The 13,197-nt window shown below is 38.4% G+C and overlaps 1 protein-coding gene across 3 annotated transcripts in view; it reads right to left on the bottom strand.

The window, feature by feature from the left end:
- TMEM161B (transmembrane protein 161B) overlaps positions 1 to 13,197 on the bottom strand; it is a 107,612-nt gene that overhangs the window by 32,133 nt on the left and 62,282 nt on the right. The window contains exon 12 of one of the 3 annotated variants that reach the window (XM_025204479.1): positions 2,997 to 3,363. The exons of the other annotated variants lie outside the window; for them this stretch is intronic. Within the exon in view, the coding sequence (XP_025060264.1) occupies positions 3,283 to 3,363 (81 nt within the window). The 3' untranslated portion in view covers positions 2,997 to 3,282. Of the gene's footprint in view, positions 1 to 2,996; positions 3,364 to 13,197 lie in introns of those variants that run through there. 3 annotated transcript variants of the gene reach the window in all.

Below are 13,197 nucleotides of genomic sequence, written 5' to 3'. Positions count from 1 at the left end.
GAGGGGGGGGCCCGGGGGGGGGGGGGGGGGGGGGGGGGAGGTTGAGAAGAGACAAAGAATGCACACAATGAAAGTCACAAAAAGTTGGCAACACTGAATTGTCTATTTTAAAAGTGAACAGAGCACTTAAATAAAGGTCTTGGAATTCTCTGGATTTACCTTATCAAAAGGAAAGGCAATGGAGGATTATACAAAAAGTGTCACACTTATCAGAAGAACAGATAGCAATTAGCATTTTTATTTTGGGGTACAGGAGTTCTAGGGGCTCAGGAGAAGAAAGTTAAGACATCCATACAATGAGGCTAGATTCCTTGGTGAAGTGAAACAAGGTGGGTCTTTTTCCTCATGAAATCCAGAAGACTTATTAGAACATTTACTGTTAACTGCTATATTTTATTGGCCATTTAAATTTCACCGTTTTAACCATGTACTAGTCTGATTAAATAAGGTTTATCAAGTTTAATAAGTTTTACCCTGAACTCCTGCTGCATGAAGATATTGCCCACCCACCAAGATGTAGGCTTAAGTCAAAGAAACCATTCTGGTCACACACTCCAACTTTCTTTGAACAGTCTGGACGCTGAGAGCTGCTGGCACAAAATCTAGTCCAAGAGCTGGCAAGTGTGTCCAACAAAAATTTGGCTGTAGACCCAACCGTGAAGCTTCCAGGGTTTCTATTTGCAATGTAAATATTGGACCGCACTGAACCACATTTGTACAGGATACAGAAGGTATGCCTATTTATTAAACAAATGGGACATCAAGGACTTGCCAAACCGCGTATGTGGTGAGGTGCAGTCAATGAGCCACATTGCAAACCCCTGCCCTGAACTTGCATATCATGGAGGAATTGAATAAATCTACTTAGCTGTCCCAGATGTTATCAACTGGCTATCAAACCTCAACACACAACTTTTATTAACCTGTACCTTCTCTGATGTTGCTTGCCTTAGTCATACAAAAGAAAAAGTTTCATCAAGGCATCCAGCCCAGAAGACACAATTGAGAATACATAACTTCTCTTTTTAGTTTATTCTAGTGGTTAAATCAACCTTACTTGATTCCCATTTTAATATTCTTGGGCTCACCTTCCAGGCATTGAATCTTCTTACTCCTTTCTTTGACAGATTAAAGAACCTTAATATCTAGCATTTTCTCCCTACTTACACACTGTAATCAAGTCCCCTCCACTTCTTTTTTTCTGATGGAACTAGAGCAGTGATTTTTAACCTTTTTAGACTCCAGGCACCCTTATAGACTCAAGGCACCCCTCACTAAACTTGAGGCACCTGTTTAATTGACTACAGAAAAGTAATGGAGCAATTCTGTTACAAAGAACTCAGAAAGACCCCAGCAAGTCAAAATGCTTTTAACACTACAGATTCCTATTTGAAATCTCTGGGTTTATCTTCTGAACAGTTGGCACACCTAACAATGCTAACACTACATAGCATCCTGTGGTACCCCTGAAAGGATTTCAAGACACCCCCCCCCCCCCCCCCAGGGTCTTGCAGCACCTTGGTTTAGAATCATGGAACAAGAGAGATTGAGTTCTAAATCAAGTATTTTCTCTAGTTCTTTGATCATTTTCTGGTTCCCTTATGCACCGTATCCCATTTTCTAATATCTTTGTGTTGACAACATAACTGTGGAGAATTCTAGTATTGATCTCATTAATACTGCATCCCTTACCCATAACTCACTAATCCCATCACCAAAAATTATGTTTGTCCTTTCTGCCACATTACATGGGTAGCTTGCATTGAGCTGCCTGCTCATTATGCTTTCCGGAGTCACTTTTTTCCAGCTTACAGCATCCAGCCTACAGACAAGCCTGCACTCCCTATTCCTGTACGTACAAAGCTTTGCATGAGCCATATTAAAAAATGTGCACATTTTGTGAACCTGTTTTGTTAGGTAGTCACCAGCTCCTACAGACAGATGTTAATTAGGCATGGTCAGCTTGTAAACTATATTTTGAATATCTGAAAATGTGGGACTGGCCATCTGCGTAAGAGAGCTCAGATTTGATGAGTGCTAAGGGAGAATCCTAGAAGTAGCCAAACCGAAGGGAAGTTTTGGGGTTGATAATAAAGCTCTGGTAATAAAGACAAAATCCAGGAAATAGATTGTTTCAAAACAGCTCATGTAAACTTAGTGCAAGATGAGCACACCACACACTCACACAAGGCAAAGAATTTAATTTTAGGTATAAAGTCTATATAATGCTGTCCCCTAAGAAGAGAAATAGGTGGATGGGAATCCGCTGGACTTCTATGGTCTGTTAACCACATCTGAAGTATCTAATTCCATTAAGACTATTTTTTCAATATACCACTTGAGCAAGTCAGATGTAAACTCTGACCAAGTACCCTGATATAATGGCATTCTGGCTTACCAGAACGAAGCACAACAAAATTCTTCAGTGTCTTCAAGAAAATCTACAAATGTAGATGTTTACTTAAATTATAAAAATGAACACTTTTAATTACTACATTAAAATGAATATAACTGCCCCCATTTTTATTTTCAGTGACCCCTAGATTTACAATGCATACAAAAAGGTATAATACAAGAGTAATCAAAAAAGCAATCTGAAAGTTTTAGAAGACAGGTAATGTTGAGCCCCAGCTCAAGTCTGGGATCGTGCCCGGTATACAAAAGCCAATAAAGATACCAGGGGTGAAAGTATAAAGATTTATTGCTAGCAATACAAGGTGCAAGCGGAATAATTTCATGTAACAAGCACCCAGATTCTTAATTATGAGCATCTTTTATACAGGAGTATTGGACCTTCATAAGCATTCTTGTTTGCTAATTGGTTATAAGGGAGTGACGCAAGGAGTTCTTTACTGAGCATGTCTCTATACCTGTGTTTTAGCTATGTATCTCATTTCCATACATGTATGTTTCATTAGCATACTTTCTCCCCACCTAGGGGTGTGAATCTTAATATTTAAATCAGCTCTTTGCCCTACTCCACTAATTCTGTTTTTGTTTTCAAGTCTCCTTTATCTAAGACTGTCTTCTCCTTATCATTGCAATTGAGCATTAGTTACAGAACAGAGACTTTTGCTTGGGCTATGTGTAGTGGTTTCTAGGTCAAACCTAACAGTAACAGTGATGGAATTTTTGGCATCTCAAATTAATAGAAAATTGCTTGAGGCCCTGCAAGGTGTAGGTGTAATGCTTCTTTATTTTCCCTTCTTCTTGTGGAAGATCCTGAGATAACTCACTTTTTTTTTTTTATTTATAGTCAGGGCATTTCAACTCAGTTCTCTTTCAGATATTCAGACGCTGTGATGAGTACAGTATAAGAATCAGAAGAAAAAAAGAAAAATCTTGAAGAGCCAGTTCGTGCAACTGCAGAATGAAGCATGTGGATTAGAGAGAGATTGAATTCTTAGGATATATCTTGGCTGAACCAAGCATTTTATACAACTAGCTGTTTAAATGACAAAATTAAGGCTCTAAAATATGGTTTAAAAGGGTTTTTTTAAAACATATTAAAGACTAAAGCAATGGAGTATTAGGAACAATTAAAAAATTAAGCTTGTGGAGATGCAAATTTCTACAAAACTAGCATCTCATGTACCATTCATTTTAATCAGTTTTATAAAATGTATCAACGTAATATTTGAAAAAAAACAAACATTTATTGATCTTTGGTTTAAAAAATTGCCTTATTTCTGATCTGGGCAGTATTGACTAAAATAATGGAAGCTATAATAGCAACTTAGTGCAAGTAGCATAAACAGTTTAAATGACTACAAAGCCAAGATATATGCTGATTACAGAGCAGAACACTAAGGAATTCCTATTACATTAAGCAAACCTTAAAACAGCAATATCACTTCAAATATTAAATCCCACATTTGAACTGATATTTTATAAAGGCAAGTAGATTGTCAAAGTGTTTTATATACAGCTTACTCTGGTATAATCTATGGACGTAACTTTGGCAGCACCATCACTACTTAGCTAGAAAACAAATTCCATTTTGGTAAATTTGTGCTTTATTGTGCATAATTAAAACCAAAGGTAAATTATAAAGTTTCCACAGAACAATGGTTGGGGAATTCGAAAAGCATCGTGTTCCTATCCCATCTAATTTTAATAAAATTGTCATCAAAAACTGTTTTAAGATATTACAGCAACCTATTTGTTTTTTAAATCAACATTAGTCAAATGCTGCTTCAGACATGCAAATACTTACACAAGACAGAAAAACGTTCTTTAATTCTCCAAGTAAAAACAGTAAGCAACACGCTTTCTTACACATGGTGTAAAAAATACACGTAGTAGCTTACTGGAGCAAGTTTTCCCAAACTGTGCATTATATACATTAAAATATTATTACACTAACTGCTAAAGCCACTTTTTAGAGTTAAAAGCTCAACACATTATAAGGCTTCCTTTGAGGAGTGCTTCCTTTGGTACAGACTTAATTTAATGCAAATAGCTCAATTTACAAGCACTTTACATTTAACATGCAGAATAATTAACTCAACACTAGGCATCTAATGTTTATTTCATCACTAATATTTTTCTGCTGAGTAAGACCAATCATGTTTGACGTTTCGAAAAATCTTTAAATTAAGAGTATAATAATTCTTAATAAAATAAAAACTAATCAAAAGTTAAGAGAGCAGCCCTTTCCCCTACTAGCATTCTACAGTTTGAGGCTGCTGTCAAAAATACTATAAAATTTAAAACTGTACACAGTTAACATTTGCCTCTTGTTTTGGATTCACTGTTTTAACTCCATATAACCATCTTGCTTACCCTTCTATTTGTACCTAGTGCCCCAAAACCAGCAAACATTTACTGACATGGTAAAATGTAAGCACATGCATAGTCTCCTTAAACCCAAGGAGACTACTTATCAGTTTAAAGGTACACATATCCATGTTTGCAGAACTGGGGCCTACACAGCAACACTGTCAGGGAAGCTGCTACAAGTCTGAGCCAGCCTTTCACTGCAGTAGGTATTTACAGTATTGTAATTCTTTTAAAGGCTGACATTGTTAGAGGAACTAAGATATTAATTTAAAAGAATGGTCAAGGGAAGGGTAAGGAATATTGCAATATCTTATTTTTAAAGCAAAAGATGTGCACCCGAAGTAAACATATTTAGACGAGATCCTGTTTGCCACAAGCATTATTTTTGTGTGTATATATATTTTACATATAGATAAAATTTACTCTGTTATAGATTGATAAAGATAAAAATAAAAATTCTCATGAAATCATGGTCTTCTGTGTGTAGTTAACAAAGGCACATGAACACATTTAGAATAAGGTCTGTTTCAAAAGATCAGAATGTTCTAGAAGGTCCGTATTTATGCAAGAATATACATGCACAAACAGAAAGGGGATAAGTTAATCTTTGCTTAGGCTGCAAACTACATATGGAAGTTTATTAAAACTATTTTTATTTTTTATTACATAAAAATGAAAATATTTTACTGACACAAATTTGACTCTACTGGTATTTCCAGCTTTTGAGAGGCCTCGGCAGTACAATTAAGAAAGCATGCTCTTTCAAGCACCTTTGCTCAGAGCAAATCTAATTGACATAATTGTCTAAAATGGCGGAGATGCTGACTCTCAAAATGGGGATCCTCCGCTTTGCTAACACTGGTAAAGCTGAAAATGCAAATCATTAACATGCCCCCTCCCTCCCTCTATGTAGCCAGGACTTTGAAAATTTCTCATAAGGTTTGGCATTTTTCATTTGGCAAATACATATTTTAAAACTATTGCTAGCACTATTTATTTCCGTTTTTGCTATAAGCTTCATTACTGTCAATATCAGCACGATTCTAGGAATTCTGTACATCAATGGTTTTCAACCTGGGGTACTATATCTAAGGGGTCTGCAAAAGATGACTATGATCAAAAGTTTGTGACTACTAGGGCTGTGCGACGCTTTGGGTGGTGGTTCGATTCAGAGGAGATTCGGCCTGATTCAGTGGCCAAATCTCCAAATCCGAATTGAATCAGGGGACCAATTAAAAGGTCAGAATCGATTCAACGATCTCCGAATCTTCAGGGAAAAGATTCGGAGAGCTTTAATGATTCAGGCAGTCCCCAGTGGCTGCAGCAGGGAACTGCAGCCAACTCTGAGTTGGTAAGTACTAGGGACAGTGGAGAGGGGACTGGGGGAGGGGACCTTAGGGGGACCCCTGCCAGCCTTCAGCCCCTGCCCTCTCCCTCTTCCCCACCATGGGTTCCCCCCACCTGCCTCAGCTCTCGGCCTTTTAAAGAAAAGCCCTGGTTCTCACCAGGTGCTGCTGGGCGGGGGGTGATCTCTGCTGCCCCCCACTGCCCCACGCTGCATAGGGTGGGGTTGCATGAGCCCCTCAACCCTCCCTTTGCTCCCTTAGCCTCCCCACAGCTGCCCTGCACAACGCAGCTCTAGCTCTTTGAAAAATAATAAAACCCAAGAAAACCCCTGGACTCACCACTCCTGCAGCGTTCTCGGGGGGGCTCGTGCAGAGCCTCCCACGTGGCATGGGGTAGCAGGGATCACCCTCCCGGGCAGGAACAGTGAGTCTACAGGTTTTATCAGGGTTTTTTTTCCTTAAAGAGCCGGAACCGTGGCGGGCAGGGCAGCCATGGTGGGGGTGACTGGGGGGCTCATGCAGAGCCCTCCATGCAGTGTGGGGCAGTGGGGATTGCCCCCCTGCCCAGCAGCACTTTGTGGTGGTGTTTTTTTTTTTTTTTTTTTTTTTTTTAACAAGTGCTGGGAGCTGATGCCGGGCGGGGCAGCCATTGCCAGGCTGGGGGGGACAGGCCTGTCTGATTTGGCTGAATCGATTAGGGATAGTGATTCGAATCACCGAATCAAATCACTGTTCCCCGAATCAACCAAATCCAAATCCAAAGCGAATACTAGCTGCTTTGCACAGGTCTAGTGAATACCCACACTTAAAATGGGGTCTGCATCTCCATACAAAATTTTTTAGGGGTCCGCAAATGAAAAAAGGTTGAAAGCCATTGCTATACATTTATACACCCTTTGCAAACTGCCTCAATAGCAATAGAGCAACAAACCTTAAAGAATTAAAACTTTACATAGTTTAGCTTCCAGTAAGAAAAGAACTGTTTTTTTGTTTTGTTTCGAAAACATTTTCAATATGGAGAATGACTCCTATACAGTTTAATAATTCATGCTTAAGTGATTCTCTCAGCATAAACAGTTTAATAGGATTTGTAAATTTATGTTTGCTTAATAAACAAAAAATTTTTTTCTACCACTGAAACTATAGATTGTTTTCCCACTTGTATTTTTTTCTTGGAAAAAAATACATCTACAAAAGTTATGTAAGATAACTAACAGTGAGAAAAGGCCTAATTTTTATAGGAAAATCGGACAGGAGGAGTAAACTATTTGTTGGCACATCATAATTGCATATACAAGATTGTTAAAATGGGATCTTTGGTGCCCTTTTGTCTAGTTTATCAAAATTGTGTGAATACCCACACACTTTGAAAAATGTAAGACTTCAATGTAACAAACAAAAGAACATAGGAAATGAGGGCCAAGCCCAATCTATAAGCACAACATGTTGTAGTCAGGTTACAAATATACAGTAATGGTATCATTAAAAAATAACCATTTTTGGGTAACTAGTAAGAAGTCTGAAAACTTATGTAACTAACAAAGTCACAAATGTAGTGTTCTGTTGAGATACTGCAGATAACTTCCTCATACTCCCCTATGTTGGAGTTGGACTCTGAAGAACTGTCTCGTATTTACAACTATCAAGCTTTTCTTAAATATAAAATTGCATAATCATTAGAAGTTCATCAATATGGACTTCAAGTTTTAAAAAAATTAGAATGTATAAATATATTTGATATATAATTGGAGGCACTGACATTCATTAAATTAAATAATGTTTCATGGTATCAAGATTAAAAATAAATTATATAATTTGCATCAAAAACACTTCCATTTACAACAAAGTTATAAGAATACATATATTCTATGAAATCTATGAAATACTGGCCCTTAAAACAGTGACCAGTATACCCTTACTCTCCTAAGAGCAAACAATGGGAGATTTCAAAAAGGATTGTGGTTTAACTTTATCTGGGTCTTAGGATGTAGTCTTAACATTTATATATTTTATGAAAAAAATGCAATTAAAAAAAAAAAACACTTTATTGTAAAAAGAGTTAAATACAGCACACATGATGCTGTAAAAGCAACATCCGGCAACATCTTCACCTGTGCTGTAAAGGTCTACCAGCAAGCAAAAACAAACTAGTGCAGGGGTCAGCAACATTTTTGGGCAGAGTGCCAAGAACACCTGCAACCTCAATGTGTAAGATGTCTGCAAGCCAGGGGCAGACAGCAGGGAAGCCATGAGGGGCCAAATCCTTGTTGTGGGAGTGCAGCCCTGGCTCCTTCCCCACCATCCACCCTGACGCACGCATGTACCTGCTGCCAACAACGAGCCGGACTGGGGCTCCACAGACCCCAGTGCAACCGCTTGCAGCCTCCCAGCTACCTGCCACAGCCAGCCCGGGGTCTAGGAAGGCCCCTGCCGCCTGCAGCAGGAGGTAGGTAGGCTGCAAGCAGCTGTACCAGAGTTTGCAGAGTCCCAGCTCGTCGCTGAGAGCAGGTGTACACACACCTCAAGGTGGACAGTGGGGAAGGGCTGGGGCTGCACTGACGCAACAAGGATTAGGCCCCTCGCAGTTCCCCTGCCGTCCACTGCGATGTGCACATGCCAAGCAAAATGCCTGTGTGTCACACACTGGCACGTGTGCCAGGGGTTGCCTACTTTTGACCTAGTGAAACTTTTCCCAGCCCAGCCAGAAAGATGGAATTCTAAACTAGCATTCAGAGGAGGACCTAGTACACCACAGGCTCCCACAAACTCCAGCACAGATGTTGCCAAAGCCAGGAAGCATGCCTCTCCTTTTCAAAGAAGCAGCAGCATGCACGTTGCATTGCACTGCAGTGTGGACAGCCGCTATGGCCCTTCATGGGCAAAGGGAGAGCTCTTTTATCTGATTTTTGGCTGCAACTTCTGTTGCCTATGCCCTCTCCGAAGAAAGTCGAGGGTATTGCATGCAGTTCTGGGTTCCACCATTTAAAGAGGGTACAGAGGCAGGCAAGAAAAATAATAAAGGGCTTGGCCGGCAAGTCATATGAGAAGAGGCTGAAGGAGCTATGCACGTTCATGTCTGCCTGGGATCTCTTGAGCATATATTAACAAACTTTTATAGAAGCAAGACATTGGCTGCCATGGTTTCCCTCCTTTACTTGTGGAAGGACAGAGTGTTATGTCTGTGTTGCGTCAGGCTTGATGGGAGTCTTATGTAGAGTTTAGATTATGGATTGTATAGGCTAGTTTGGATAGGGATGATCCTGCTGCAGACAAGTTGTTGGACTAGATGACCTCTGGAGGTTCCTTCCAGCCCTACTTCTCTCTGATTCTATGATTTCCCCCTTAATTTATCGTTTGGGGGATTTAGAAATCATAGTCTACAGATGCAGGTCATACCTATTCATTATAGTAAACATTCATAGTCATGAAGATTTGATTTAGAAGGAGTGTCCTGCTCTGTTCCTTTCTTCTGCTAAAATTTCATTCCAACTTCAGCTATATCCTTAGCACAATACATTTCATATTCTCTGGAATGATCATTTTCATTCAAGATTTTCATTTTTACTGTGCACTTTGTTCTAGACTTGAATAAAATGTTTTTTTCCGTACAAGGCCACTAAAATCACTGGCAATAGTCTTTAGCACAGTGGTAAAGCTGGGGTTTTATTTAGTTGACCCTTTAGATAACTTGTGTGTTCACATATGTTTAAATTGAAGAATGGCATTTCAAATCCTGCCAAATTCTTCTATGGAAAGCAAGACAAATGTTTAAAAAGTGAAAAATTCCACTTGGTCTTAGTTTGAAAATGAAAACAGTAAAGGATTCAATATGATGACATCAGTAAGTTCTATGAGCATAAAATTAACTTTCATAGTAACATAAATTTATGTTTAAAAAATATTAAAGAACTCAATTAGCAGTAGAATACTCTGTGGCAATTGTGACTGATAAAGACATTCAACTGTTTATACGGGTTACTGAATATAGAAATCTCAGCTAATTCATCTCATACAGTCAAGTTCTGTCAGCTGCTTAAAACCATCGTGGCTCATGGACCTAGATGGCATAGCATATACTCGCAGGTAAATTTGACTTCCTAATTAGGGCAAAACTGCTTTCCTCTTCACAAGTTCTAGATCCTTTTACTAGACAATAGATACTATACAAAAATGAGCTTAGAAATTTTTCTTCTGAAGCCCTTCCTTCTGCATAAAGCTGTTCCATTCTCTCACCAATGCCATGTCTTTTTTCTTTACTGTATCTGTTAATTCTTCAAGACTAACTGGTTCAACTATGATCTCATTTCAGAGCATTGGACAGAAAAGGCTATAACTTACAAAACTATATGCCTTTTTGGACAAGTTAGTCTTTTACGTGCTGTCCTAACTTCAGATTTAGATGCCTAAGTACCTCTAATTCTTATTTAAAAACAGGCCAGGAAGAGATATAGAATTTGTGCAAACCCTTTAAAATAAATATTTTTTCAGTATCATGAAAGCATACCTGAAAGGCATTAAAAGGTGCCCTTCAATGCTGGGGGGAGGGAGGACAAGAGATGCATAAGTATGTGATTTCTCCCTTATGCCATATATATGTACCTCTTTTTAAGGATTAGAAATGTCAGAAGTTATATGTGGTCTTCCCTAGTATGTTTTTTTTTCTTGTCCATTTTTCCCCCTTAACTGGAGGACGCTCCAGTCTCGAAGCCTCGTCCATGTCCATACAAACTCTCATGTTAACTAATGGTGTGATTTTAAACCAATTTAGTTAAATCAGTGCAAGTTTGTGTTTAGCTTGTCTTATCTGAGTTTAGCTTAATCCTATAAAAGCAGATTAAGCTAAACCAAAATAAGCCACTCAAATAGAATTAGAACAGCAAAACACAAACTTGCACTAATTTACCTAAATCTGTTTTAAATCACACTTTTAGTAAAATCACTGGGAATTCTTTTCTAGACAGCTCTGCAGGCTAACAAGCCACACCTGTCAACTGAATGGACAGGGATGGTGAATCTTTACACAAAAGATATCTTTTCACCCAAGTAATACTCAGGAATTATCTCAATATTCATAAAAAACACACATTTCAGCTACTCTGAACAATCCTTCCCCTCTCAATCAGGATTCATTTACTTCATGTCTCTCTTTCCAGTTAGCCACAGTATACTTTGAGGGTAGAGAGGGAAGAGGGGAAGAGATACAAAAAAATTTAAATATAGAAAAATAAGCTACCTGGCTCCCTCCTCTACTATTGTGAAAACATCTTCAGACACACACTCCTAAAACCTCCTGGACATGTACTATAGATGCACAGTATTTTTTTTTTAAAGCAGACTGGTGTTTTCCTTTTCCAGTCACTTTCAGGCATGGTAGACAACCATACAAAGATAAAGCAGACGCGATTTTACATTTCACTCAGGGAGCTGTTCAGCTGTAAGAGGTTCATGGGCAGTATAGGATGTTACCTATATAAGTTTTGCTCAAAAGCACCGAAAAATCTTTTTCCCCTCAGCCCAAAAAAGTTTATGATTTACCTACATTTTGTATAGGACATCCCCCTGACTTCACAGAGTGAATAAAGTCAGTGAAGAGACGTTATCTTCCACACAGAGCCAAGTGTGACCAGTCGTAAAACCTTACAATCCGTGTAACAATAAGGAGACAACGGCTGCAATCAGTAATTAGGGTGCAGACCACTTCTCAATTTATCACTGTCATGGTTCTTCAGATGTGTCATCACCACTCTGGTCAGTATTATTGTAACAGCGATTATCATGAAGCCCAACTTGATTACCTTTTTGCTAAACAAAGTCTTATTTAGTTGTAGTTAATCTTCAGTTGTGGGCAGCAACAAATCTATAGGGATGGAAATTCTGTTTTCCCATGGATTTTGAAAGATCCTTCAATATGTGTGCTTTATTGCTACACCTCAGATTGTAATAAGTGTTATAATCTAATATGGCTTGTCACTGAGTTTGCAGCAAGAATGAAAGCGCATTAAGAGATTCCCTCTCTCCCCTGCCTAAATAGTTTTAACCCTGGAAAATTTATCATGACCACTCAAAGGTTAATTTTATCATTCCATTGCTAATAGTGTACCACAAACACTCTGGAACTGTGACTGCAGTGCTACTAGACCTACCAGTCACGTTCTATTCATTTGAACCTGCATTTCATAAGATTTGAATCTATGAAGTCAGATATTCTTTAGGCCCTTCAGATAGCTGAGACCATGGTTATTAAAAGTCCGGGTAAAAATGAAGCTTTCAGCACTTAACTACAAATAGGAAAATCAAGGGAACTGACAGGATCATCTGAGTAATTTCAGGATAATCAATGGATGTATGGGTGTGCAGGTGAGAAGCAGTTTATAAACTTTGTTCCAATAAGAGCAAATGCAGTTTAATTAATGCCAATGAATATCTTTTTAATCATTTCAAAAGTATTCATTAGAGAAGGGTGATGATAATTACCTTAAATTAATTATCTATATTCTTTGACAATTGGTTTTCCTATACTATATACAACTTCCATTTTAAATATTTAACAGTTTCTTCCATGCCTAAAAGATTACTATATGCAAAGCTTTTCACAAATTCAAGAGACCTAAAAGTGTTTTCTTTCTACGTACATCTCCTTAAACTATGAAAAGTCTTTCTGCATTGTGAGATTATGTAAAATTAAAGTGGTTGCTACCGCACACCATGTAAATACCTGCTCTTAGGTTTCTGATTACACCAGACAATTGAAAACTCAGAGATTTATTTTACTTGCATCGCTTCAGGAACAGAGGTAACAGCTACACTATGACAGCTTATAAGCACTCCCAAGCAGCAACTCTGTCTTCCCATTTCAAGTTACAGTTGCTTGTTAGCCAAAATTTTCATCCTTAGGATGTGTAATTCTAATTAAAGAAGACTTGTCAAAACAACACATCCTGCTTCTTACTGTATCAATTTTAAAACTAGCACACAAAAAGATCTATACACAGAACAAAAAGATGTTTGAGATTTCTATGCTGCCAGGCTAACTCATGTAAAACCTAACAAAAATAATCATACAGAGCAG

The sequence above is a fragment of the Alligator sinensis genome, unplaced genomic scaffold (assembly GCF_000455745.1).
Source record: "Alligator sinensis unplaced genomic scaffold, ASM45574v1 scaffold218_1, whole genome shotgun sequence".
Taxonomy (NCBI): Eukaryota; Metazoa; Chordata; order Crocodylia; family Alligatoridae; genus Alligator; species Alligator sinensis.
The sequence above is the reverse complement of the archived record's forward strand: the minus strand, read 5'-3'. Positions and strand labels throughout refer to the sequence as shown.